At 38.5% G+C, this 25,934-nt stretch overlaps 2 protein-coding genes across 4 annotated transcripts in view; both read left to right on the top strand.

The window, feature by feature from the left end:
• Positions 1–25,934, top strand: part of LOC116822079 (LIM zinc-binding domain-containing Nebulette) — a 460,572-nt gene that overhangs the window by 317,832 nt on the left and 116,806 nt on the right. The window lies entirely within an intron of this gene.
• LOC116830358 (nebulette-like) overlaps positions 1–25,934 on the top strand; it is a 174,488-nt gene that overhangs the window by 82,210 nt on the left and 66,344 nt on the right. For both annotated transcript variants that reach the window (XM_032789798.2, XM_075062301.1), the window contains exons 2-4: positions 1,912–1,983; positions 16,450–16,554; positions 20,158–20,268. In XM_032789798.2, the coding sequence (XP_032645689.2) occupies positions 1,945–1,983; positions 16,450–16,554; positions 20,158–20,268 (255 nt within the window). In that variant the 5' untranslated portion in view covers positions 1,912–1,944. The remainder of the gene's footprint in view (positions 1–1,911; positions 1,984–16,449; positions 16,555–20,157; positions 20,269–25,934) is intronic.

Consider the following 25,934-nt stretch of genomic DNA (forward strand, 5'->3'; position numbering starts at 1 on the left):
TTCTTAAACCTTGAGTCAACTGTTGTGGCTATCTTTAGAAATCTCACATTCACACTTCTTTGGGTTTTGTCAAATTTGCAGTGAAAGTGTTCTTAAAATGAACAACGTGTTGAGTCATCGTCCCAGACTGCTATAAGATGAAATATATGGCAGAATGTGGGTAAAACAGAGAAAGGGACATACAATTCTCCCCCAAGGAATTAATTCACAAATATAATTACTGCGTAATTTTTTTAACGAGCGCCATCAGCCCAGAAGCATATCCTCTGGAATGGTGGCCGAAGCATGATGGGGCATACGAATGTTTAACATATCTGGCACGTAAATACCTTGCAATGCTGGCTACAAAAATGCCATGCAAGTGCCTGTTCTCACTTTCTGGTGACATTATAAATAAGAAGAGGGTAGTAGCATCTCCTGTAAAAGTAAATAAACTTGTTTTGTCTTAGCAATTGGCTGAACAAGAAGTAGGACTGGGTGGACTTGTAGGCTCTGAAGTTTTACATTGTTTTGTTTTTGAGTGCAATTATGTTACCAAAAAAATCTATATTTGTAAATTGCATTTTCACGACAAAGAGATTGCCCTACAGTACTTGTATGAGGTGAATTGAAAAATACTATTTCTTTTGTTTATCAATTTTACAGTGCAAATATTTGTAATAAAATAATATACATTTTGATTTCAATTGCAACACAGAATACAATATATATGAAAATGTAGAAAAACACCCAAAATATATAATAAGATTCAATTGGTATTCTATTGTTTAGCAGTGAGATTAAAACTGCAATAAGTCATGATTAATTTTTTTTTGAGTTTATCACGTGAGTTAACTACAGTTAATCAACAGTTCTACTTACAATATATTCTTACAGAACAACAGGTGAGATAATTTCCATTAGCAATAAAGCAGCTTCTGTTCCAACAGAGCTGAGCTCAGTGAATTTATACAGAAAAGGTTGGCTCTGAGACTACAAATCTTGACAGTGTTTAATTGTGAATGGTTACAGGCCTTTAAGGAACATGTATTATCTGTATGATCATGGTATGTTATCTTCGGTAGAGTGTTGGTATGTGTATGTATGTATATTACTGTAGCTGACATAATGCATGAAGCATTTTAAGAATGTATAATATTCAATATGGAAAGAACATTTTCAGGAAAGTGCACTAAAAGTAACATGTATTACATTCTGAAATTATATTTCATAAAGCAAATGTGAATTGTCCAGACTCTCTGTAGCAGAAAATTAAAGGTGTGTGCATCTTTTCTGTATAAACTTTATTTGGACTGAGTGAAGAAGTTTTGTGACAGCTGGTTTGGAGTCTGTGATATCTTAAATGTTAGAACTAGATAGTTTCCCCATAATCTTAGGCTTCATGGCACCTCTTTTAGCCAGTTAATTTCATTAAATCATTCATCTTACATAGTTACTGAATTACAGTGCTTTAATTAAATGTCTTAGATGTTTAGGAATAGTTTATTGAATAGGTCATTTAATTATACTTTATCTGTAAGAAAGTATTAGCTGAGTTAGTAAGGCCATCTGTAATGCCTTTTAGTTCACTCATACTGAATTGTTCAGATAAAGACTTTCAAGTGTTGTCTAAATAAGGAAGAAGCCTTGGTAAGGTTAAGCTTAGTGAAGGACACAAGAGAAGTGTACCCCCTAGACAAGTGGTAGAACATAAACTGTTTGCAGCAGCAGTGGACTTTTTCAATTTTTACCCCATTGTTTTTCAAAAATATTAAAAATAAGAATGCCTGTCCTTCAGGATTTCAGGGAGGATGAAAGTGAGGAAGAGGAAGAAGAAAGGGTGGGTGGCAGTGATAACTTGGAAAAGGTGCTTACTTCTTTTTTCACTGTTTTAGTTTAGTGATATTGAGATAGTTTCCCTTGCTTTTATAGGTGTTCCTTAAGCCTGTTATTGAGGACAGAAACATGGAACTGGCCAGAAGATGCACTGAAATTATAAGTGATGTAAGTGACTGTAACCATTTGTCTGTTAATGTTATTCTAAAGGTTTTATGTGTATTATTCTTATTTCTTCAGATTTATAAAATGTAGCTATAGGTGCCCATCCTAGGTTCTGGGTGCCTACTCAATAGATTAAAACATACAAAATAATATCAATGGGCTGCACAAGAATATGTGTATGAGGAAACTCCATTAAAATGTTACAGAATCGCATAAAGGCACTCAATTAACAAATTCCAAATGAGTTCTTAATAGGAATATAATGTATGGCTGCATTTGGCATGTACACCTTAGATCAGAACTGTAGTGGGCATAAATTGGAGTAACTCTGTTGGCTTCACTGAAGCCGACACCAGCTTTATGTCAGCTGAGGATCTGCCCCCCTGAGTGAATTATGAAAGTGAAGGTTTGAGCTTGAGTTTGTATTTATTGCGGTGCCCCTCCTGGAAACTTGAATCCCAGGAGGAACTTTGCAACTGCGCACTAATTGGGGTTCTGTTTTTGGTTAGAGATAGTGTGACACTTCTCCTTCATGGACTAAGTATACATGGTGACTAACAGCAAGACAGCCCATTATATGAGCGATGGTGATTTACCTCTAAAATAATCTTTCCAGCCAACTCTAGGCTTGAACGTTTTGGCAATTGATTGATTAGTAGAACTGCAAAGTGGGGGCTGGTTCACCTTGTATTGTAACATGATGTATACACTTATTGTAGCATTATTATCAAAGATGAATAAGTATGTTGACCTTGTAAGATTAATACATGCAGAAACTAGACTATAGAGGATGTAAAAAATTCATTACTGGAAGACATTTATCAGAAAAATGGTACATCTGGAATGTTTAGGAGCTATCATGCTGGGAAGAGAATGCGACTTGACAGGGTCAAAACTTCTCTTGTACCTGAACACTGTGTGGAAATACTTAAATCTTGGTGTGCGCTGAATATTGGATACAGCCTTAAGAGAGGCCAGTAAACTGATAACCCAGTAACATCAAAGTATTTTAAGAAGTAGTACAGGCTATTCATATTTTTATCAAAGGTACTGATAGTTATCTATGTGTTTTTTGTTTGGAAATGTACTGTATATGACACCATACAAGCCTGTCAAGTCAGGTAAAAGCCACAGTGAAAATGATGCATTAGGCTGACGTGAAATCCATGTATTGTTTCCATACTACTTATTTCTAGATATGATTGCTGTCATAAAGGCAAAATATACTCTGAACAGTGCTGATAAACTATTTGTTTTAATTAGAAAGTAATTATTATTGAAAAGTGTATCATTGGTGATCGTAGTGGCTGCTGCTGCTATTAATCAGTTGATAATTATTGTAGAGGTATCTTTCTTTGATTTTTCTGTGAAGGTTTGGGAGCTAAGATGAATAAATGAATTTTAAAATAAGGTTTCAAACCCTTGAAGATCTGGCTTTTGATGAAGAGTGTGTTAGATTTTCACTGAGATATGTGAAACTTTCAAAGGATAATGATTCCTGTATGATATTATTATAAGAAGTACAATGGTCCAGAATCAATATAATTTCAAAAGGAATTCTCCCTATTAATATACGAAAATGGAACCCACATTTTGGGCCTGATCCAGTGCTCACTGAAATCACTGGATGTGTTTTTACTGGTTTTAATGAGTACTGGATCAGGTTCAGAGTGAACTTTTTTTAATTCCCCCAAACCTTCACCATAACTGAATTTTCACTATCACTAAAAAAGCCCTACAGTACCCAGGGAGAAAATTCCCCTACCACCACACTTCTTCATTCTAGGAATGGTGCCAGACCCTCTTGACCCTTTTTAGTTACAGGAGACACACACAGCTATGAAGGGATTGTCTTCACTCACTTCTGGCAGCACCTGCACAAAGTTTGGGAACAGAGCTCAGTGAATATTCTTGTTTGCTTTTGGATCCAACCATGTTCATAGCTTTTTACATTTGCTTTTTTATAAACATTTGTGCAAAGTACTTTGTGTTTGCATGTCTGTTTAGAGAGGAGCTATTATACATGCAAATATGGAAATGGATTAGTGTATTCATTTGGTAATAAACACAGTTTTACCTGAAAACCTCTCCGTGTGTGTGTATGTATATATATTTCAGACCCAAATTTGCTCATTACCATGTAGAAAGGGAAGGGACTGGAAATGAAGGTAATATGTGTATGTCCAACATACGTGGGTTTTAATGCCTTTGTGTGACTTACAGTTTTACCCTAAGGTGACCTTGGGACAGCAGCACGTTACCTTGTGACCACAAGGCTGGGTTATTTCCTTTCCTTCCTTTTAAGGCTGTCAACACAGATACTCTGTCAGAGTGCAATGTCATGATTGTTCATGGCTTGAGATATTGTGATCATATTATGCTCACCCTGTATTTTTTACAATCAGACTTTAAATTGGCACTGTTATTTTTAAAGCCCTTTATGGCATACAAGCCTTGGGGTTTGTATGAGAAGATATCTGTTCTTACGTGCTACTGTTTAACGATTCCACCATTGTAGTCAGCTGATGTTCACTTTGTTTGTGATGATCCCTATGTTGCCCCCCTCTCAAATCCATCCAATTTACTAAATAACAGTTTTCAAGATGCCTTTTATTCTGACTTATGTTGGACTTCGTTTCCAACCTCTTTCTTTTCCACATTTAAATTGGACCCCTTAATTTGTTTTTATTGTTTGTATTTTAAAAGGGGACACAGGGTACTGTTATGGGGAAAGTAGAAAGCTGAATACAAATAAAGTTATTAAGCAAATTATCATAGTCTTTTCTGTGGAAGAGAAATAGCTTGCCTATTGAATCATCATACTGCATTTCATATGTGCATGTTACTAATGTTTCTTTATCACCCGCAGCAAATTCCCTTTAAACATAATGGTACTTATCATCTAATCTGTCACATACTGTAGTCCAAATTGTAGTTCTTTCTGATTCACCATCTCCTTGCCATCGGTGAAGATTAGGTCCTGGCAGGACTTCAATTACTGTTTTTCTCAATTAATAGTGTTTAATGATGGTTAATAAAAATTAATAGAAAATGAATTTGTTGCAGCTCTGGTTTCTTTTCTTTTAACTACAAGACAATTCTGAGAATTGTCAGTAGACTGGAGATAAAAAATTATTTCTTGTTGGTTAAAATAAGAAGAGTAATTATGACCCAGTTAACTATTGTTTCAAGCTGTTTTTCTCAGTATTGGATAGAAAATGTGGATGTATGATAAACTGTGTCTTAATTAAATCCTCATTGAATATCTCATTTGTCAAATGTTTCAGAGTTTGACTTTTCATTTTAAGATTTATAGCAAGTTTGAAACAAATTGTTCTGGCTTTAATCTGTTGTTGGTTAAAGCTAATACTAACCAATGGATACCAGTGTGTCCTGAGCCAGTTTCTGCACTCGGTTACACATGTGCAAGTCTACTGACCATATCCATATAACTTCAGTAGAGCTGCATTGGTATAGCTGACTGAATTGGATCTGGCAGAATTTGGTCCTTTGACTCTTCTTTTGCAATTGTAGCTCACACCTACTCACTGTAGCTTTCTGTTCCCCTCTAGAGGGATCTGTGTCACATAAACATTCAAGAGGCTGCTAGAGCCTTTCAGCTAACAGATGGGACCTTTAGCTCAACTGCTCAGACATAAGCTTTTTGATTCAGAAGTCCTGGGTTTGATTCCTTCTGCTGCTGATCCACCCATGAGCATTGTGTATCAAATAGTGGCCCCTACCATGTTTTAAGCTAAATGGATCTCTGCAGCTTGGGATAAGTTTCCATGCCCAGGGACAGTGCATAGCTCATCCTTACTAAATTTTGTAGTCTGTATTTCTCTAGCGACTAAGCCACACATAAAGATTAATGAGCCTAATCTGGGTTTGCCTAAGGAATCTAGGTCTTTTAGCTGGTACAGGTTTATGCTTTTATATCCAGAAGTATTGAATGTAATCCCTGCTGTCAATGACCCACCAAATGGCATCACATTATAATGGAATTTCAAACATTGGTTTCTACATTTAGGGACAGATTTTCAAAGTTGGATGTGGACACACCCACTTGCATCTAACTGAAGGCACAAATACCAGATGTGTAGGTACAAATGGCTATATAGGCTCCTAAGTGGCTATATGTATGTGCAAATACTCTGTATATTTGTGCACGGTTTTAGATACATAGAGATGTACTTGCAAAAATGTTGTGCCTAAATGTGAAAACTTAGCATTTAAACTTTGTATTTTTTAAATGGAAGCAATTTGAAATACAATATGACGTCATTAAGGGCCCAGTCCAGCTCTCGTTGAAATCAGTTTAAAGACTCACATTAACCCAAGTGGAAATTGGCTCAAGCCCTAAATTGTGATATTTAAGGTCATGCTCTCCCATAAGATGCTGATTTATCCAAAAGGGGCCTTAAATTCAGTATATCTTTGCCAACATCTGAACAAAAATAATTCACTGTGAATTTGGAAAAAAAAAAAATGTATACCTGTATATTTACCTAAGTGATGGCTGCATATGCAGCTTAATCTTAAAAAAATTAAGTATATTTTTATCATATTTCAAAAATATTCACAGGAACAACAACTTTCACTTTATTGATGGTTTCCTGTTCTGAACACAGTAAAACACTTTTATTTTACACAGTATATCATACATACATCCATAGCTTATACTAGTAGGCTGTTTTTAGATTCTTGAAGTGTGAAAGTTACATTTGTGTGTGTGTGTACATACATAAGTAGTGGAGATGCAAAAACTGATGTTTTTTTAATGTTTTCTTTCAATATAGTACCTAGAACAAAACTCAAATTCCATAGCAAGTAATATATTTTCTGCTATTAACTTCAATAGGAATGGATATAAAGTTTCAGAATAGAAAACTATTGTAAATATTACTGTTGAAATCTTTGTTCCCCATTTGTTGTAAAACAGAATTGTGGTGTTTTTAATATCTTGTGAAATAAGAGTTAAAGAGACATAATGCCAAATACAGAACTGGTGTAAAGAAAAGTATTTCCACAGAAGTTAGTGGAATTATGACCAATTATATTAAGGTGTGGTTGTCCCAATGAGTATATAATTCTTAGTCAAAATTATATACGTATAAAGGACAGAAAAGGTATATTTTTGGCCTGAGAGTTTCAAAGGAGCCTAAAAATCTTAGACATCCAACTCCCATTGAAATTCAATGGGATTTGGGAGCCTAAGTCCCAAAGGAAGGATTTTTCATAATCAGATCTTGTAAGGTCTCAGAGATCCAGTTATCCTTGCATAATATTTTGTAATGAATAGGAGGTCACTTGCAGGCAAAAATTCACACTTGGCCAAATTAATATTGTACTCATCCAAATTTTAAACCCCAAATTTGAGTAAGAATATAAGCTTCTATGCTCATTTCTTCCAGTCATTGCTTGTAATCACCATATATTCACACCATTTATGCTTCAGAAACTTCTTGCCTACTTCATATGGTGAATATATATTTCAGTGCAAAAATGTCACTACAGTATTCTGTATGTCCTTTTTCATCTTCCAATTGCCTGATGATGCAAAAATGTCTATAGCAGAACAGAACATCTAGGATCAAAATCTAATGTGAAGATTCTTTCTTATGTCCTATCATAATTACCCACTGAAATCTTGCACTCACAATCAGCACATTCTGATTGGGGCTTCTAGGAGTTGCCAAAATAAAACTAACAATGAGAAATAACTGGTGCTGGTATTGCTGCTTTTCAGTTATTTAGGGGGCAGGAGGTCTAGGGTGCTATGACCTGGGGAAGGATCACTAATTTGGTTGTTTTTCTAAGCAAAAAAGATTGAGACATTTTAAGAATCTTACATTTTTGTTTTTTTATATAATTATATATATTGACCTTTTCAATCTTGCATATTGCATACACATACTTTCTAATAGGCACATTTAAAAACACAAACAAAAGTCAGTGACCAAATCAGCATCAAAAACCTCTGTTTCATTTAGTGTTCCATGACTGTGTGTATAGAATCACAGAACTGAAAGGGACCTGGAGAGGTCATCTAGTCCAGACCCCTGCACTCAAGGCAGGACTTATATAGGCCGTCCCTGACAGGTGTTTGTCCAGCCTGCTCTTAAAAATCCCCAATGATGGAGATTCCACAACCTCCCTGGGCAATTTATTCCAGTGATTAACCACTCTGACAGTTAGGAAGTTTTTCCTAATGTCCAATCTAAACCGCTCTTGCTGCAATTTAAGCCCATTGCTTCTTGTCCGATCCTTAGAGGTTAAGAACAACAATTTTTATCCCTCCTCCTTGTAACAACCTTTTATGTACTTGAAAACTGTTATGTCCCCTCTCAGTCTTCTTTTCTTCGGATTAAACAAACCCAATTTTTTCAATCTTCCCACATAGGTTATGTTTTCTAGACCTTTAATCATTTTTGTTGCTTTTCTCTGGACTTTCTCCAATTTGTCCACATCTTCCCTAAAATATGCTGCCCAGAACTGGCCACAATATTCCAGTTGAGGTATAATCAGCATGGAGTAGAGCAGAAGAATTACTTCCCGTGTTTTGCTTACAATACTCCTGCTAATACATTCCAGAATGATATTTGCTTTTTTTGCAACAGCGTTACCCTGTTGACTCATATTTAGCTTGTGAACCACTATGACCCCCCCAATCCCATTCTGCAGTACTCCTTCCTAGGCAGTCATTTCTCATTCTGTATGTGTGCAACTGATTGTTCCTTCCTGAATGGAGTACAGTACTTCGCATTTGTCCTTATTAAATTTCATCCTGTTTACTTCAGACCATTTCTCCAGTTTGTTCAGATCATTTTGAATTTTAATTCTGTCCTCCAAAGCACTTGCAACTCCTCCAAGCTTGGTGTTTTATCAAGGAGTAAATATGACTGGTACTGAGATACAGAGCCCTTCACTGGTCTGAATATGGTCCAGCTGAGAAATGACCAAAGATATTTACCATCTCACAGTTATATGGTTGCCTGTCTGAAATGAATTTGGTGTTGTCCAGCCCACTTCTTGGTGGACAGTACCTACATCATGCAAAACAACATTGCAACTAGCACCTCTTTTGGCTGTCTTCAGAAAGGTCAAGAACTGATTCTGCCTGGAGACTAAATTACACTCATAGAAATGACTCTTCCAGGTCACCTATGAGGAACATTGTCTTAGAATGTGCAATATTCATCAAAGATTGTATGAGAAAGGAAATCAGAATGGATATTTTTGCAGCCCAGCATCTGCCACAATTATGTTATATATGAGCTGCTTCCTTCCACTCTGCAGTTTCTGGAAGCAGTTCAAAGCTGTAGCACAGCGAAAGTTGGACATGCCTCTTTTTCCTGCTTGCTGCCAGATCTTCTGCCTCTGTAGCAGCAGGCATGCAGCAACTGGTTTACTTCCATCCTTTTCTTTGCCTCTATTTTCTAACTATTTTGGGGCAGTATCAAGCTTCTTTTTTTGTTCTAAGTCTCCATCCTGGTTCAGCATTTGTACAGAATCCTGGCCACAGAGTCTTGGTGCTTTCGCAGCAGTGCCTCCTTGCTGAGCTACTCTGTCCCCTTATACGCATGACAGAGCAGCTGCGCAAGCACTGGGCAAGGTCCAAAAGGTGCTTCCTATGTGAGGAAGCATTCCCAAGCTTGCTAGAGAGTGAATTATGCCCAGCGTGCTCCCAGCCAGCTTACTGTAGCCTCTTAGGACCTGGATCTCTGATTTGGGACAGGCATGATGAGGTCCCCACCCTTCCAAGTAGCTGTGACTCCACCACAGAAAAACCAAACCAGGATAGACAAAGCAGAATAGGGAGAGACTCTAAGGAGAAGGAGGACTTAATTTGAACAAACTAGGGGGTAAATACTGAGTCAACACAGGACCTCAAAGGTTAGATCCCTGTGGGGCTACTGGTCCCTATCCTCCAACCCTTAAATGAGTCTTGAGAGAGTGTGAAGACAAGCAGGACTCATGGCCACTCCCTCTGACTGAATGTGACTCAGGGAACTGTGTTAATGCGATCCCATACCCCAGGGATCTCAGCTATTCGGGACTTCCTCCAAGAAGGTGTGAATAAAGACTGTTGAATTTGACCAAAGACAGACTTTCAGCCCAGCTCCATAGCATACCAGATCTCAACCATTAATAGTCTTTTGTTTGCAGGATCCTCTTGCTGTCTGGAAGAGTAGTCCAAGTATCCAGGTTCGTCAGAGCAGTCTAACTGGTCAGACCAATTTTCCCTACGTGGAACCTGCCATTGGTGTTCACAGCCATAACAGTTCACCCTTTCAAACCTCTGACTTCAACACTGGCATTCTGTCTCTCCATCAAGGTCTGTTTTCTGCCTGCCATTATGCCTGTTAGACAAGTGTCAGATCTGTCAGCCTTATTGTGGATTCCATGATGACAGAGTGGTACTGAGAACTCTTCAACATTTCTTTTAAAAGGGAACTCTTCTTTCTATGCCTTTTAGGAGATTATTCTTCCCTCATTCTGTCCCAGGCCACATCATCTGACTGACAAGCACACTGCAGACATCAGAAGAGCACTGAAGATTTAGACTAAGCATAAATCTGTTTACACTAAGTGACAGAATCAACTAGAAGGTCAGCTTTGCCTCCTTTGTTTGCCTCCTTCCATTCGAAGTGTCAAGGATGGAGAGCTTCCAAGTTATCCACTGCTAGGTGGATCAGACCGTGCATTGTGCAGGCCTACAAGGCATCAGGCATCTCTGTTCCAGAAGGAAGCAAGGCAAACTCCACAAGATCTGTAGCAGCTTCGTGGGTCGAATAAGCATATGATTTCACCACTGAAATATGTAGATTAGCCACATATGCATCAGTTAACACCTTTATCAGATGCTATAAAGTAAAATTTCTGTCTTCTGCAGAGGCCTCCTTTGGCAGGAAGGTGCTGCAGGAGGCGATCCAGTAATAGTATTGCCTTTTGAACAAACTTCATGGGGAGGATTTCTTTTTTCTCTCATTCTGTTTTACTTTCTCCTTATCCCTCCCTACTTCTGTTTCATTGCTCAAACCTTCCCAGATGTAATAGACTGGTGGGTGACACTGTGCTGTGTCATGGTGTCTGAAGTGGGTCACGACTGAGAGTGCCTATCTCAGGGAAGTATCAGAGGGGTAGCCGTGTTAGTCTGGATCTGTAACAGCAGCAGAGAATCCTGTGGCACCTTATAGACTAACAGACGTTTTGGAGCGTGAGCTTTCGTGGGTGAATACCCACTTCGTCAGACGCAGGTAGTGGAAATTTCCAGGGGCAGGTATATAAGATGCTAGCAAGCAAGGCTAGAGATAACGAGGTTAGTTCAATCAGGGAGGATGAGGCCCTTTTCTAGCAGTTGAGGTGTGAAAACCAAGGGAGAGAAACTGGTTCTGTAATTGGCAAGCCATTCACAGTCTTTGTTTAGTCCAGAGCTGATGGGTGTCAAATTTGCAAATGAACTGAAGCTCAGCAGTTTCTCTTTGAAGTCTGGTCCTGAAGTTTTTTGCTGCAGGATGTCACCTAAGTGCGCTATTAGTGTGGCCAGGGAGGTTGAAGTGCTCTCCTACAGGTTTTGTATATTGCCATTCCTGATATCTGATTTGCGTCCATTTTCCTTTTCCGTACAGACTGTCCAGTTTGGCCGATGTACATAGCAGAGGGGCATTGCTGGCGTATGATGGCGTATATTACATTGGTGGATGTGCAGGTGAACGAACCGGTGATGGTATGGCGATCTGGTTAGGTCCTGTGATGGTGTTGCTGTGTAGATTGTGGGCAGAGTTGGCATCGAGGTTGTTGCATGGATTGGTTCCTGAGCTAGAGTTACTATGGTAGTGTGTAGTTGCTGGTGAGAAACGTTTCAGGTTGCAGGTTGACAGTGGGCAAGACCTGTGAAAGTGGGATCATTGTCCAGGATGGGTTGTAGATCCCTGATGATGCGTTGGAGGGTTTTAGCTGGGCTGTATGTGATGGCCAGTGGAGTCTGTTGGTTTCTTTCTTGGGTTGTCTTGCAGTAGAGGCTTCTGGGTACACGTCTGGCTCTGTTGATCTGTTCCTAATTCCTCAGGCGGGTATTGTAGTTTGAGAATGCTTGGTGGAGATTTTTGTAGGTGTTGGTCTCTGTCTGAGGTTAGAGCAGATGCGGTTGTACTGCAGTGTTTGTTGTAAGACAATGGGATTATGTGATGTGGCCCTGGGCATGGAAGCTGGAGGCATGAAGGTAGGCATAGCGCTCGTAGTTTTTCGATATAGGGTGGTGTATAATGTGACCATCATCATTTGCACATGGTGTCTAGAAAGTGGACCTCCCAATGTAGATGGTCCAGGCTGAGGTTGATGTGGGGTGGAAGTTGTTGAAATCGTGTGGAATTTTCAGAAGTTCCTTCCCATGGTCCCAGAGGATGAGATGTCATCAATGTACGTAGGTAGAGAAGAGGCTGAGTGCGAGAGCTGAGGAAGCGTTGTTCCAGTCAGCCATAAAATATGGCATATGTTGGGGCCATGCCGGGTGCATAGCCAGTGCAACTGATCTGGAGAATATATTGTCATCAATTTGAATAGTTGTGTGTGGAGTATAAAAGCACGAGCTCGGCAGCCAGTGTGCTGTGGCATCATCAGGGATACTGTTTCCTGACAAGTTGTATTCATCTGTGTGTGGGTGTTGTGTAGAAGAGCCTCTACATCCCAGGTGGCTAGGAGGTGTTTTCTGGAGGTGAACAATGTATTTGTAGTTTCCTCAGAAATCAGAGGTGTCACGGAGATAGCTGGGAGTGGGTGGTGGCTGGGGTCGAGCAGCGAGTCCACATATCCAGACCAGTCCTTCAGTGAGAGTGCCATGCCTTGAGATGATGGGCGTCCAGGATTTCCGGTTTGTAGATCTTGTAGTAGATAGAAATAACGCCTGGTCGGGGCTCTAAGGGTATGCTGATGTGCCGGTCGTTAGTGTAGGGAGTGCCTGAGCAGATGGTGGCAGTTTCTTAGTGTATTCCTCAGTGGGATCGTGAGGGAAGTGGCTGTAGAATTTGGTATTGGAAGAGTTGTCTGGCAGCCTCCTTTTGGTAGTCAGACCTGCTCCTGACTGACAACAGCACCTCTTTATCAGCCTCTTGATATAAGTCAGGGTGGTTCTGAGGCTGGTGGACTGGCATGCGTTCTGCATGACTTAGGTTATGAGGCGAAGCAGTGTTGTTTTTCCACGATTCGGCCTGTTGCCACGTCGCGAAGCATTCCAATGTACTAGGTCCAGAATGTCATTTCAACCCTCAGGGGAGTCCATGGGAGTTCTTCTTCTTGTGCTGTGTTGGGAGGGTACCTGTGTATCAGTGCACTGTTCGGTGTTGTCCTGGAAGTTTCTTTGAGAGTAGACGGCAAAAAGTAAGGCTCAAGAATCGCCACAGAACGTATCATGTGGTGGGAGGTGGCACGGGCAGAAGAGAGTCCCCCGATAGGAAGATCAGGAACCAAACTTCAAACGAGACTTCAAAGAAAACTTATGAGCTTTCAGTTCATCTCAAATTTGTACACGCATCAGCTCAGGAACTAACAAAGACTGTGAATTGGCCTTGCTAATTACAGAAACACATTTCTCCTCTCTTGGTTTTCACACCTCAACTGCTAGAACAGGGCCTCATCATCCCCTGAATTGGGACTAACCTCATATCTCTAAGTTTGCTTGCTAGCATCATAAATACCTGCCCCTGGAAATTTCCACTACCTGCGTCTGACGAAGTGGGTATTCACCCACGAAAGCTCACGCTCCAAAACGTCTGTTAGTCTATAAGGTGCCACAGGATTCTCTGCTACTATCTCAGGGAAGACTGTCAAAGACAGGGCAGACGCCCCAAACTGGTGGTTTGTTCTGTAATGAGATTTTACCAAGCCAGTAACAAATGTGAACTCCTGGATCGCTGTCACAGTCTTACTGTGGAGTCACAGACAGTCCCCTTAGACTCTCCAGTCTATCTTGCCACGCAGACAAACTGGATTTATTGATAAATGGTCACTTGACTTACACCAAAAATCACATCACATTCAGGTTGCTTCTAGTTCCAAGAGATGGGTAATTTACCCCAGATCAATTGGTAGCCTAGATCTTATATCAGTGACAGCGACTGTAGCCAATCCTGTAATAAACTATCTAAAGGTTTATTATCTAGGAAAAAATAAGTAAGAGAGTTGTTTACAGGTTAAAGCAAGCAAATATATACACACATGGGAGTTACCATCTAACTCCTAAGAGGGACAGAGTTGTAGTGATCTGTCAAGTCAAAGTGTCTGTCAGGGAAAACCCAGAAGGCAGCCCCTGGGGATCTCTGGCTTCAGTTTAGAGTCTCTGGCCCTGTCAGAGTTCAAACAGCCAAAAAGATGGAAAATTTTCCTGTGACTTTGTTTGATTTCCTTCATTCAACTTCCAAGTCCATAGGATGAGCTTCCTTGCACACAGCATATTCCATGTGTGATAGGGCCATTAACTAATCCTTTTTATTGCCATATTTCTTGATGACCCCTCTGACTTTGATAGTCCTTCTGGATGGGCAAAGGATGGTGCCAGTGCCTGGGTTCACAAGTTCAGAGCAAACATTTTCAAAGTTATAAAGTGAAACTTTATTCTTAGCACGGAATACCGACATTACAAGTGAGATTAATGCATTCAGTGATTTATAAACATTTCATATAGTCTAAATACTAAATACATTCTTAAAAGACTGTTCCTCAAATAGCCAAAAGACTACCTATTTTGAGCAAAACTAACACACAAGTGAACTGTTCTGGTCTCCAGCTATGAGTTTGTCAGTCTTTAGCAAATGTCTGCAGTCTTGGCAAGAGCTGGCATCTGTCCTGCCAGCCTCACAGACTACATCATTGAATATTTCTTACCTGAAAATGTCCTTTCTGCTAGTAGCAGTTTTACCCTTCCTAATGGCTCATTAGCCAAGGGGTCAGTTTTTTAGTTGGACAATTACTGTGCAGGCAGTTCCCTGCTGTACATAGTTAATGAGTTAGCATTTTATGATGTTAATATCTGTACACAAGTTTTAGAATGACTCGTCTGGTGGCAAGCGGGAGAAGGAGAAATGGCCAGCATATACTGTGCAACAGTTTTGAACTGCCTCTGGAAATTGCAGAGTGAAGGGGAGCAGGTATAAGAGAATTGTGGGAGATGCTACTAACAGAAATTATGGGGTAAGAAAATTTTCATTTTCTATTGCTCAGGCTGTGTTGCTTCTGTCAGCAAGTCTTCAGTGCATAAATGCAAGGTGCTACAGTGCAGAATGTGAAAATGAGGTTAGAAAGATGAGAACAGATGATGAACAGAAGAGCTTAAGTCTAAATAATTCACTGTATATTGAACCGTGTCGATACCAATATTGAAAGAAACTTCAAGCACTTAAGGTTGCTTAAGGGGAATACCTACCCACACACTTCCTTAAAAACAAGGAAAGTTCAGTTAAGCTATCCTTCTTTAAATGTACCTTAATCCTTACACGTTACATTCACCATCTTCACTAACATGTTCTGTCCCATTCACCTTCAGCATATTCAGTAACACCATGTACATTCCTTGCAATCACACTGTAACACAAAACATTAACTCAGATCACAGCAACAATAACGTAAATATTCGTTAGTCATCTATAGCACGATAAAGCCTATGATGGTTTCTCACAGGAAAGTATGAGTTGAGACTTTATTTTTGTTGGATTTCTAAAATAACTTCTTTAGAGAAAGAGGATCCATTGCTTTGTTTTGTCACCCTCCACCCTACCTTCGTAGCAAAAATGATCTCCTATGTGTGTGGAAAAGACTTTAGGAATGAGCTTATGATTTTTTTTTTCTTCCTTCAAGAAGCGTCTGAGACCTGCACAACACAGCTATCTAGAAGACCTTGACTTCAAATGTTAGAGACTTTGGGGACAACATTTTGAAACCTGCTCCATAGAATTTATTCATGATCTTGGATACATAAAAACTGTAATTGCCTGTGCTGTGGGAAAATGAAGATTTTGTATTTGCAAGATTTGTGTATAGAAATTTAGAGCCTGTTTTTAATAATTTTGATGTGAAATCAGGGAGATAAAACTCTGTCTTCAATACCCCCTTTCTTTAAAGATACTATAGGAATTGCAAGTAGTGGGTGACAATACACTGAAGGTATAACAAATAACCCTGTGTTTTTCATGTCATAGCAAAGATTTTGTGATTTTTTTTTTTTTTACATCATCTAGGTGCTCAAGTTGGAGTTTCTCTTATAACTTGATCTTCTTGCTGTTGTAGGTCTCCTCTATTTCACGTTACCCAAGTGTTTTTTCTCTGTGGCTTACTTTGTTACATGATGTGGTGTTTACAATCCACTTGGCACAGTATTTTAGTGTTCTGTCTGAATGAGTAGAATAAATCTAAAAAGGTAACCTTTGTCTGGTTCTATTTTTAGGGTCAATTTAAATTAATTTTTTCTCTTTGTAGATCCACTATAAAGAAGAGTATGAAAAATCTAAAGGCAAGTTCACATTTGTATCTGACACCCCTCAGTTAAAACATGTGAAAAATTTGAGTGCTTTTATTTCTGAGGTAAGATATAAAAGATTGCAGAATATTCTTCAGTATTTGGTTACCAAGAAAAAAGCCCATTAAGCTGACTATTTTGATTCTTGAAGGGGCGGATTGGGGAGTCTATTTATATCAAAGAGCAAGAGAATCCACAAGTTTTAGTGGGTTATAGCAGTGTCACTACTGTATGCAGTTTAAGTATGTAATGGTAATTTAGAATTCTATAATACCTTTCTTCTAGGACCCCACATCATTTGACAAACATTAAATGCAAATAGTTCTGTGAGAGTAGATATTACCCCCTGTGAGCTGATGGACCTGCTCATTAGCCTGGGACAAACAATCAGCCATGCTTGGTTCTGTTTATGGCCTTACCCCGGGGCTCTGTTTATTCTCCAACTCAAAACAAAAAGAAATATAGAACAATTAGAAAAGCAGTTGTCCTGGTCTTGACTGAAATTGTGGGACCCTCTAGCCTCCAGTAACTAAAGGGTCTGAACCTCCCTGGACTTGCCCTGTTGAAACCTTCTGCTGCTGCCACAGGAGACTGTGCGCTCAGCTGTCTCCTGGTCTCAGGCTTCCTCATGGAGTTGGGCTCTTCAGTGATATCCTCCAGTGGGAATCCCACCCAATCATTAGCTGCTGTCCACCTGGGTCAGCTGATTCCCTGCACCTGCCTGCTGAGCTTCTCTCCAGAACAGTGCCAGTTGCTCCCTGTCCCCCACCTCGGCCCTTGAAGTGGCAGACTCCCCTGTTACACTCCCTTTCACAGATGATATACTAAGAGAAGTCATTATTATTTGTATTACAGTAATGACTAGGGCTCCATTGTGCTAGGTCCTATGCAGATACATAGAAATAGATAGTCCCTGCCTTGAGGAGCTTACACTCTGAATAGCAAACAAAGAATAAGAATGACTAACAAATTTATTTGAGCATAAGCTTTTGTGGGCTACAGCCCACTTCATCAGATGCATAGAATGGAACATATAGTAAGAAAGCTTATGCTCAAATAAATTTGTTAGTCTCTAAGGTGCCACAAGTATTCCTGTTCTTTTCCCAAGTATACTGACCCCAGTTCCTATTTTCCATACTTACTAGACCAAATAAATGAACATCAACTCTTAACTGCACACTATAACTGTTATGGGCCACATTTGAACTCACAGTGGAAAAGTTTTCTATCTTAACTCAAACTCCAGTAAAAATTTTTATAATTACATACTATACATATAGAACAAATTTTATTTGGAATGTGGAGTACCTGTGCAAGGTCCCTCCATGCTACTTGGGGTGGGGAGAAGGACCATGAATGAAGTTGCCATGTAGTGCCCCCTTACATGCCATAGAAAGCTCCTCTTTTAATCTGCACAGGGTAGCACAAATGACCAGCCAGTCACTGGTGTGCAGGAACTATGGCTGTTCCAGTCCTTAGGCTGATATGAGAGAGTGGGAGCATCTCATTGTTCCTGGGATGGGGAGTTAATTTCACCTCTTCTGTACTCCCCGCTTTTTTAATTTAATTTTTTTCACCCTCCACCCCCTTTTTTTCCCCTCAGTCTCTCTCCTCCTTGTCCCTGCCCAACCTATTCAGTTTTTCAGAAAGAAACTTTTTAAACATACCACAGAACCTGTTTTAAAGGGTTTATTCTTTTGGAGTTCGTCAACCGAAGTAATGTCTTAATTCTGACAGCATTTTATTTCTTTACATTTCGGGGAGAGTGTGTTACTTGTCTCAGGGAGTGGTGTATTTTTCACTCTGGCAAGTAGGTTCAGTTCTTGGGCCAGTGAGTGTTAGGTACATTTTTCAGTCTGTGTGAGTCTGTAGATGTATGCATGCATACACACATATATGCAAGGTGTTATTGAGCCAAAAATATAGATTTCAGAATTGATTAGACCACCACTTACTGACAACTACTCATGTCCTGGCACTAGGAAGAGATGTTCCTGAAGGCATGTTGTTGCATTAATGTATATTTGTCTGTTTTGGGGGTAGAGAGTGAAAACTCGGAAGGGAGCCTTACAAAAAGGAGCAAGCATATTACTGAGAATCAAAAGATCTGAGTTCCATTTCTGGTTCTGCCACTCATTCTCTGTGTGACTATGGCAAAGTCACTTAACCTCTGGGTGCCTCAGTTTCCCCATGTTTTGTATATAATGAACTGTGTCCAGTTTTCATATCTGATCTGAGATTTTATATAATTCACATACATTCCATATATTTTCTCTGAAACTTCAGTGCTGATTAGTTGTAAGTCTAGATCAAATATAAAAGCATATGTTTGCTGCTTTACTGACATTTATCTTCATGTGTCAGGAATAGGTAGGATAACTCACAAGTGGAATAAACATAATGGAGTTATTCTGAATGTTCTCATTCACAAACATAAATGAACTGAGATAAGACATCATATAGGTTATAGAAGCCAAATATATGTGAAGCTGTTGTTATGTGCTATTTTGTCTGGTATCAAACAGCTACTAGCTGTTGTGATTGTTAATAAAAGAACACTTAAAGATTTAATATATAACAAAAGTAAAAACAATTGATTTTTGTTTCAGAAGTTTTGTAGAGTGCTGTTTAGGTAACATTTGTTGCAGTGGTTGAATACGATAGTGATAGCTGACTAAGATTGTAAATTGCTGACCTCTAGTGTTCTGTAGACTTTGTTGGAGAATGTAGGTATTTTTAATATTGTATTTTGGCATCTTTTTTCAACTCTCAAAAAATCTGGGAGAAACGAATTCTCTAGCAGAATTTTAAAAAATATTATTCATGGGAATAACCAGAGTAATAAATAATTAGACATGGTCCAGTTGGTGCACATCAATTAAATATGATAATGCATTTAAGATGGCATATTCCTGAAATCAGTGATTACTTTTAAAGATAGTATCTAACATTGTTTTATGAATTTAAAATTCATGCTCCTGACATACTTGGCTTCAGAGACAAAAACAGAAGCAAACCAACTATTCTGTACTATGCTTCTGGCTTGCATCACAAGACTCTGCTGTGAGAAAGTTGCCATTGGGTGTTCTGTGCTTTCGTAATGATGCTTAGAAAATGCTAGTTTTGAGTGATAGTGAAAACACATGAGAAATAACAAGAAATTTTAAAACAGTATGTGACATAGAAATCTTAAGTAGCAATGAATAAACAAATTGTTGTTTTCATATTCTTGTATTCGCCAATGAAAATTAATTACTGCCTCTTATTGAGTGTCTGTGTTCCATTGTTTGTTTCCCCACTGAACACAGTGTGCAAAACTCCAGAAAACTGAAAATATGTAGATAATTTTGCTTTTTGGATCAAGAAGTGAATAGTAAGTGACAGATTTTTTTTTTGCTGACCTTGCTTGCCTCATTCAAGGCTTCCTTCAATTTAACTATCAAGTACATTACAATGATTCATGGATTATATCCACTAATCTGAAATATAAAGAAAGAAAGAAAATAAATGTGTATTCTTAAATTACTCTATAAGACTTATCTAGGTCTTTTCCACTAAAATGTTCTTTTGTACAATTTTATTTCAAAGTAAAACAAAATGATTTGTTTAGTTACTATGTGATTCTCTTTGAAATAATTTCTACATTTTTTTCCTTTTTTTCTTTCTAGGCAAAGTACAAAGGATCTGCTAAAAAAGACCTTTCCAATTCTCTATATAAGCAGATGCCAGCCACAATTGACAGTGTGTTTGCAAGAGAAGTTACACAGCTTCAGAGCAAGGTAAAGTTTAAAAAACAATTACTTTTAGATTTTACAGATTAATTATGCAACAGAACACTACTAACCACAGTAGCTTTAAACATATATGATTCACAGGGTCCATTTCTCAGCTACTATATATTGGCATAGCTCCATTGACTTTAATGGCGGTACTGCATTTTACACCAGCTGAAAATCTGGCTCATTATGTTTAGTAAATAGCATTTGAAAAATCAATAAGTCATTCGTCAGCGCATACATTAATTATTTCATAAGATGCTTCTGCATAATGTATGTAAAAGAAGATAAATGAAAATTATGTTGCAGTCTGCATGATCCAAGTGTCATATTGGCATTGTAAGATTTTTATCAACTACTTGCTGATAAACTCACAGCCTAAACATATAGTGGTCTGATTTTCAGAGGTGCTGAGAACCCACAGCTCCTATTGATTTCAGTTGAAATTGCGAATGTTTGGCACTTTTGAGAATTAGGCTATACATTTTCAGTGTTATTCATCAGATTCCTACCAGTCTGAGATAGAAGGCCTGACTTCGTTATTTACTCCATATTTTTTTTTTTTGCCAAAGCTCGATTGTTTCCTGCAGTATATTTTTAGTGCTTTCTCCTGTCCAGTTATGTCATTGAAGGTAGAAAGCCATACATTTTTCTTGATGGAATTCCAGAAGTCTAAATAGCAAAAAGTTGGTTTTGAACTTATGCATTAAATCAGGAGTTCTCAAACTGGGGGTTGGGACCCCTCAGGGGTTTGTGAGGTTATTACATGGGGGGTCATGAGCTGTTAGCCTCCACCCCAAATTCCATTTTGCCTCCAGCATTTATAATGGTGTTAAATATATTAAAAAGTGTTTTTAATTTATAAGGGGGCATCGCACTCAGAGGCTTGCTGTGTGAAAGAGGTCACCAGTAAAAAAGTTTGAGAACCGCTGCATTAAATGGATATGTTGAACTAATATTGTCTACCCACCAGGTATTTGCACATTTTAGGTATTTCTTCCCCGCTCCCCTTTCTATCTTAAACACGTTTTTGAGACTCTTTAGAGACCTACTAGACCAGCAAAAGCAAAAAGCACATGAAATATGATGCAGCCTTCAACTACCCGAAGGCAGGTTCCAAAGAGGATGAAGCTCGGCTGTTCTCAGTGATGGCAGATGACAGAACAAGAAGCAATGGTCTCAAGTTGCAGTGGGAGGTCTAGGTTGGATATTAGGAGGGTGGTGAATCACTGGAATGGGTTACCTAGGGGGTGGTGGAATCTCCTTCCTTAGAGGTTTTTAAGGTCCAGCTTGACGAAGCCCTGGCTGGGATGATTTAGTTGGTGTTGATCCTGCTTTGAGCAGGGGGTTGAACTAGATGACCTCCTGAGATCTCTTCCAACCCTGAGATTCTATGAGTCTATGAAGCAAAACCACACTGCCTATTCCATATTACATACAATAAGTCAATCATTAGACATGCTGATGTTATATGGAAGTACTTTAAAGACTGTAACCATTCCTTTTGCAAATAAAAGGAAATGTTTATAGTAAAAGGAAACACTGAAATCTGAAATTAGATGGAGAAAATAGGTTTTGCTTTGTAAACTTAATTATCAAGTCAGCATTGAAAACTCCACAATGGTGGCAATATATCAGTCATGCCTGTAATAAGCAAATGTATTAATGCAAATTATATTTTACCTCTAGTAGTTTGAAACAGAATGTTTAGTGCAGTAAGTTAATTCAGACCAGTAACTAAAATGACATCAACATGACATGTCATTATAACATGATTGATTATAAGACCAAGTAGTGTTGTTGTAGTCATGTTGGTCCCAGGATATTAGAGACACAAGGTGGGTGAGATAATATCATTTATTGATCCGACTTCTGTTGGTGAGAAAGACAAGCCTTTGAGCTTACACAGAAGATATTACCTACCTCACTCACCTTGTCTCTCTGATTATAGCAGCAGTTGAAATAAATTATAGATTGTAATAGTGATAAAGTAACAAAATTGTATAATGCTTTTAAAACACTTAGTTTGATTTATAAAGCATCAGTTAACTAGTTTGCTATGGAACTCGCTCCTGGATCCATTCCGAATGAGAATATTGTACAGTAATTATGTTTTCATATTTCATGTATGAAATCATGTTGTCTTACACACCAATGATGTTAAGGAAAAGATCTGAGACTAAAAATAAAAACATTTGAGTCAAGAAAAAAAATCACTAAAAAATGAATAGGGCTGACCTTTTCAGATGACATGTATTGAAGATTTTGCCCAGCCACCCAATATTCCTAACGAAATAGATATGCAATACAGTAGGTGCCATGCTATATCACAAGTGCTTCCTTTGAAGTTTATAACATCCCCTTTTTGTGTACACAGATTATAAATCATAACAGACTGTAAAATTGAAAACTTCTGATACATTTTTCCAGCTTGTGGTGTAAATCAACCCATCCTATAGAAAAACTTGAGAAAGTGGTAAAATAATTTAAAGTTTCAGCTCAGAGTTTTCAAGACATTGTCCCCAAAAGGGGAAGAGGAGGTGGGTGGTTACTTTGCTACAGAGCTGAATTTAAAATTGCTTTGAAGGAACTACTGAGGGATTCTTTCCTGGAAAATTTTCTTTACAGTATCCAAATCTAATCTATATTGTGTCTATCACTGTGATATCTAGGAAGCAAATACAAAGATTTTAAGCTTCAGTTCAGTGATGGTAGGATGATATTTGCTGCTCCTCCATCAGTGGGGTTATAGTTTAGTAGGTTGTCATTTTCTTCAAGGGACAATCTAAGATGGGGAATGGGAGGGAGGGTTCACTGGCTTTTGTGCTACCATTTGTCTTGTGGAAGGACTATTACAAACAGGGTGGAAAATCCATGCTCTCTTTCTGAAGGAGATGATTGTTGGACCATGACAGGGGGTTGATTATAAATTTTACACAATTTAAACGCTGCCAGTGATAATTAGGATCATTTGTCCAGCATTTTGAGTGGGCCAGAGACTACTTGGGGAAGTTGCATGGAAAATTCCTTGGTTTCAGACAGGACAGTGGCACCTAAAGAGGCCACTCCCCACCTATAATCACCTTCCCCTGAACGCTGGGGGGGGAAAGCCTGGCTCAACTGAAGTCACTGACAAAACTCCTATTGACTTTAGTGGGGCCAAATTTCACCCTGTAGAGTTCCAGCCACATAATATTCATATAGAGGGGGTTCCACCATACTCAAGAGAGGGCATGATTATATGTTCTGCTATGCTTCCTGTGCTTGCTGTTCAGTTTTGGCTGTATTTATACTTTTGCTTCCCTGAGTGATGTACAGTGGAGGAACAAATGTGACCAGCTGTGTTAGCTTTTATAATAACCCTTTTTACTCTTTGTTTCTCAATACCTGGAGAATGGAAATCCATTCTTGCCAAATTTTAGAATTTTTGAAAACTTTTCCTTCCTGAATTGGAAAAAAAAGTAAAAAATGTGAAATTTTAATGGGAAGGGATTTCCAGAAAATTTTCACTTGGGGGGAGATGAAACAGAATGTTTTGGCTTGTTGGCTGTCCACTTAGAAGGTTCTTATTAATATTACTTTCTCCCTACAGGCAGAAAGTGGAATTGAGATGAGCCTTCCAGGCGAGCAACCAGGGAGCCATCATTTTGACTTTCCCATAGGAAAAATAGACATTTTCTAGCAAAATGGAATTTTCCCACAGAACATTTTGATTTTACAAAAATGGCATTTTCCACTGGAAAATTCCCAATGAACTCTATTTTTGTGCCTTTTGTTTTTCAAGTCTGAAAAACAATTCTGAAAAACAATCCCCCCAACATTATTTTAAGAAGGTACCACACACAGATATAGCATTTCAAATGGCGCGAGGAAGGAAATTATATAAGGAACATCATAAAAGATTGAACACATTCCATCACTTTGTTTCTACCATGAGAAAAAATTGCTCTGGTTATTCCTTATCCAAAGCAAATTGAAGATTAGAGCATGTCAGCAGACAGTTTAATTTTCTTCTTTTGAGCAGTTGTTACAGCAGCTGAAGCAGTTAATATATATGTATGTTTAACAATATTTTCTGCTTGTTTTTGATGATGGCGATGATGATGAATCAAGTGAATCTTAAGTCCCATGTTCGACTTCCAGGAGAGTCGTAGATCATTGACTTAATTTCTTTCTAATAAACAGAGCCCTCCTGTCACTTTAAGATGTACTGTAAGTGGTTTCTTTAGCTTTACTGCACTATTGTAATGTAATTTATTGAGACCAAAACTAGCATCCAAGTTTGTAAAAGTACCCTTCAATTTTATGATTGGTACGCATATTACACAATGTTAAATTGTCATGTATGATTCTTAATGCTTTTGTTATGGTGAAGTATATTGTGTCCATAATTTCCTCTCTGCTTGAAAAGCAGCAAATATTAATAGCCCAGCTGGCTATTAGTTATAATTCTGTATTCAAAAGCATATCTTCTTTCGTGTACATATTACATGCCATTTTCTGTACTACTGCATGCACATTTTATATGTATTCCTAGATCAAAAACAGAAAACCCAACAACAACAAAAAACCAAAATCAATAACACTAGATTAAATTGGAGTTAAGGTTGAGGGTTCATATCAGTAACTTAATGATAAATGTAAAGGTAAAAATTATTTTAAAATGTTGTAATTATACAAAAACAAACATTAGTAACTCAGGAAATTCAGAGTGAAGGTTAAACTTGAAAGAAAACTAAATATGTTAAGTATGGAAATGCATAGTCAAGGTACCAAAACAGTCTTGACTCTGTCCTATATTGACACCATGGTTGGGGAGGAGAGAGAGCTAAGACTTATTTTATCCATACAAATCAGTTTAATCTCTGACACAAACACTAAAATGTATTCGTCATAATGTATTGTTATTGCATAGGGCAGAGTTAAGGCTGTTTGAAGGACCTGTAATCTTTAATCTTTCTGTGGATAGTTCTTTGAAGATGTCCGTGCAGTGGCAATCAAAAAAGCAAACACGATGTTAGGAATCATTAAAAAGGAGATAGAGAATAATACGGAGAATATCTTATTGCCCTTATATAAATCCATGGTACACCCACATCTTCAGAGAAGGGCAACTAAAATGATTTGGGGTTTGGAACGAGTCCCATATGAGGAGAGATTAAAGAGGCTAGGACTTTTCAGGTTGGAAAAGAGGAGACTAAGAGGGGAGATGACAGAGATATATAAAATCATGACTGGTATGGAGAAAGTGAATAAGGAAAAGTTATTTACTTGTTCCCATAATATAAAAACTAGGGGCCACCAAATGAAATTAATGGGCAGCAGATTTAAAACAAATAAAAGGAAGTTCTTCTTCACACAGTGCACAGTCAACCTGTGGAACTTCTTGCCTGAGGAGGTTGCGAAGGCTAGGGCTATAACAGGGTTTAAAATAGAACTAGATAAATTCATGGAGGTTAAGTCCATTAATGGCTATTAGCCAGGATGGGTAAAGGAATGGTGTCCCTAGTCTCTGTTTGTCAGAGGGTGGAGATGGATGGCAGGAGAGAGATCACTTAATCATTTTGTGTTAGGTTCACTCCCTCTGGGGCACCTGGTATTGGCCACTGTTGGCAGACAGGACACTGGGCTGGATGCACCTTTCGTCTGACCCAGTAAGGCCATTCTTA

The sequence above is a fragment of the Chelonoidis abingdonii genome, chromosome 2 (assembly GCF_003597395.2).
Source record: "Chelonoidis abingdonii isolate Lonesome George chromosome 2, CheloAbing_2.0, whole genome shotgun sequence".
Lineage (NCBI taxonomy): Eukaryota > Metazoa > Chordata > Testudines > Testudinidae > Chelonoidis > Chelonoidis abingdonii.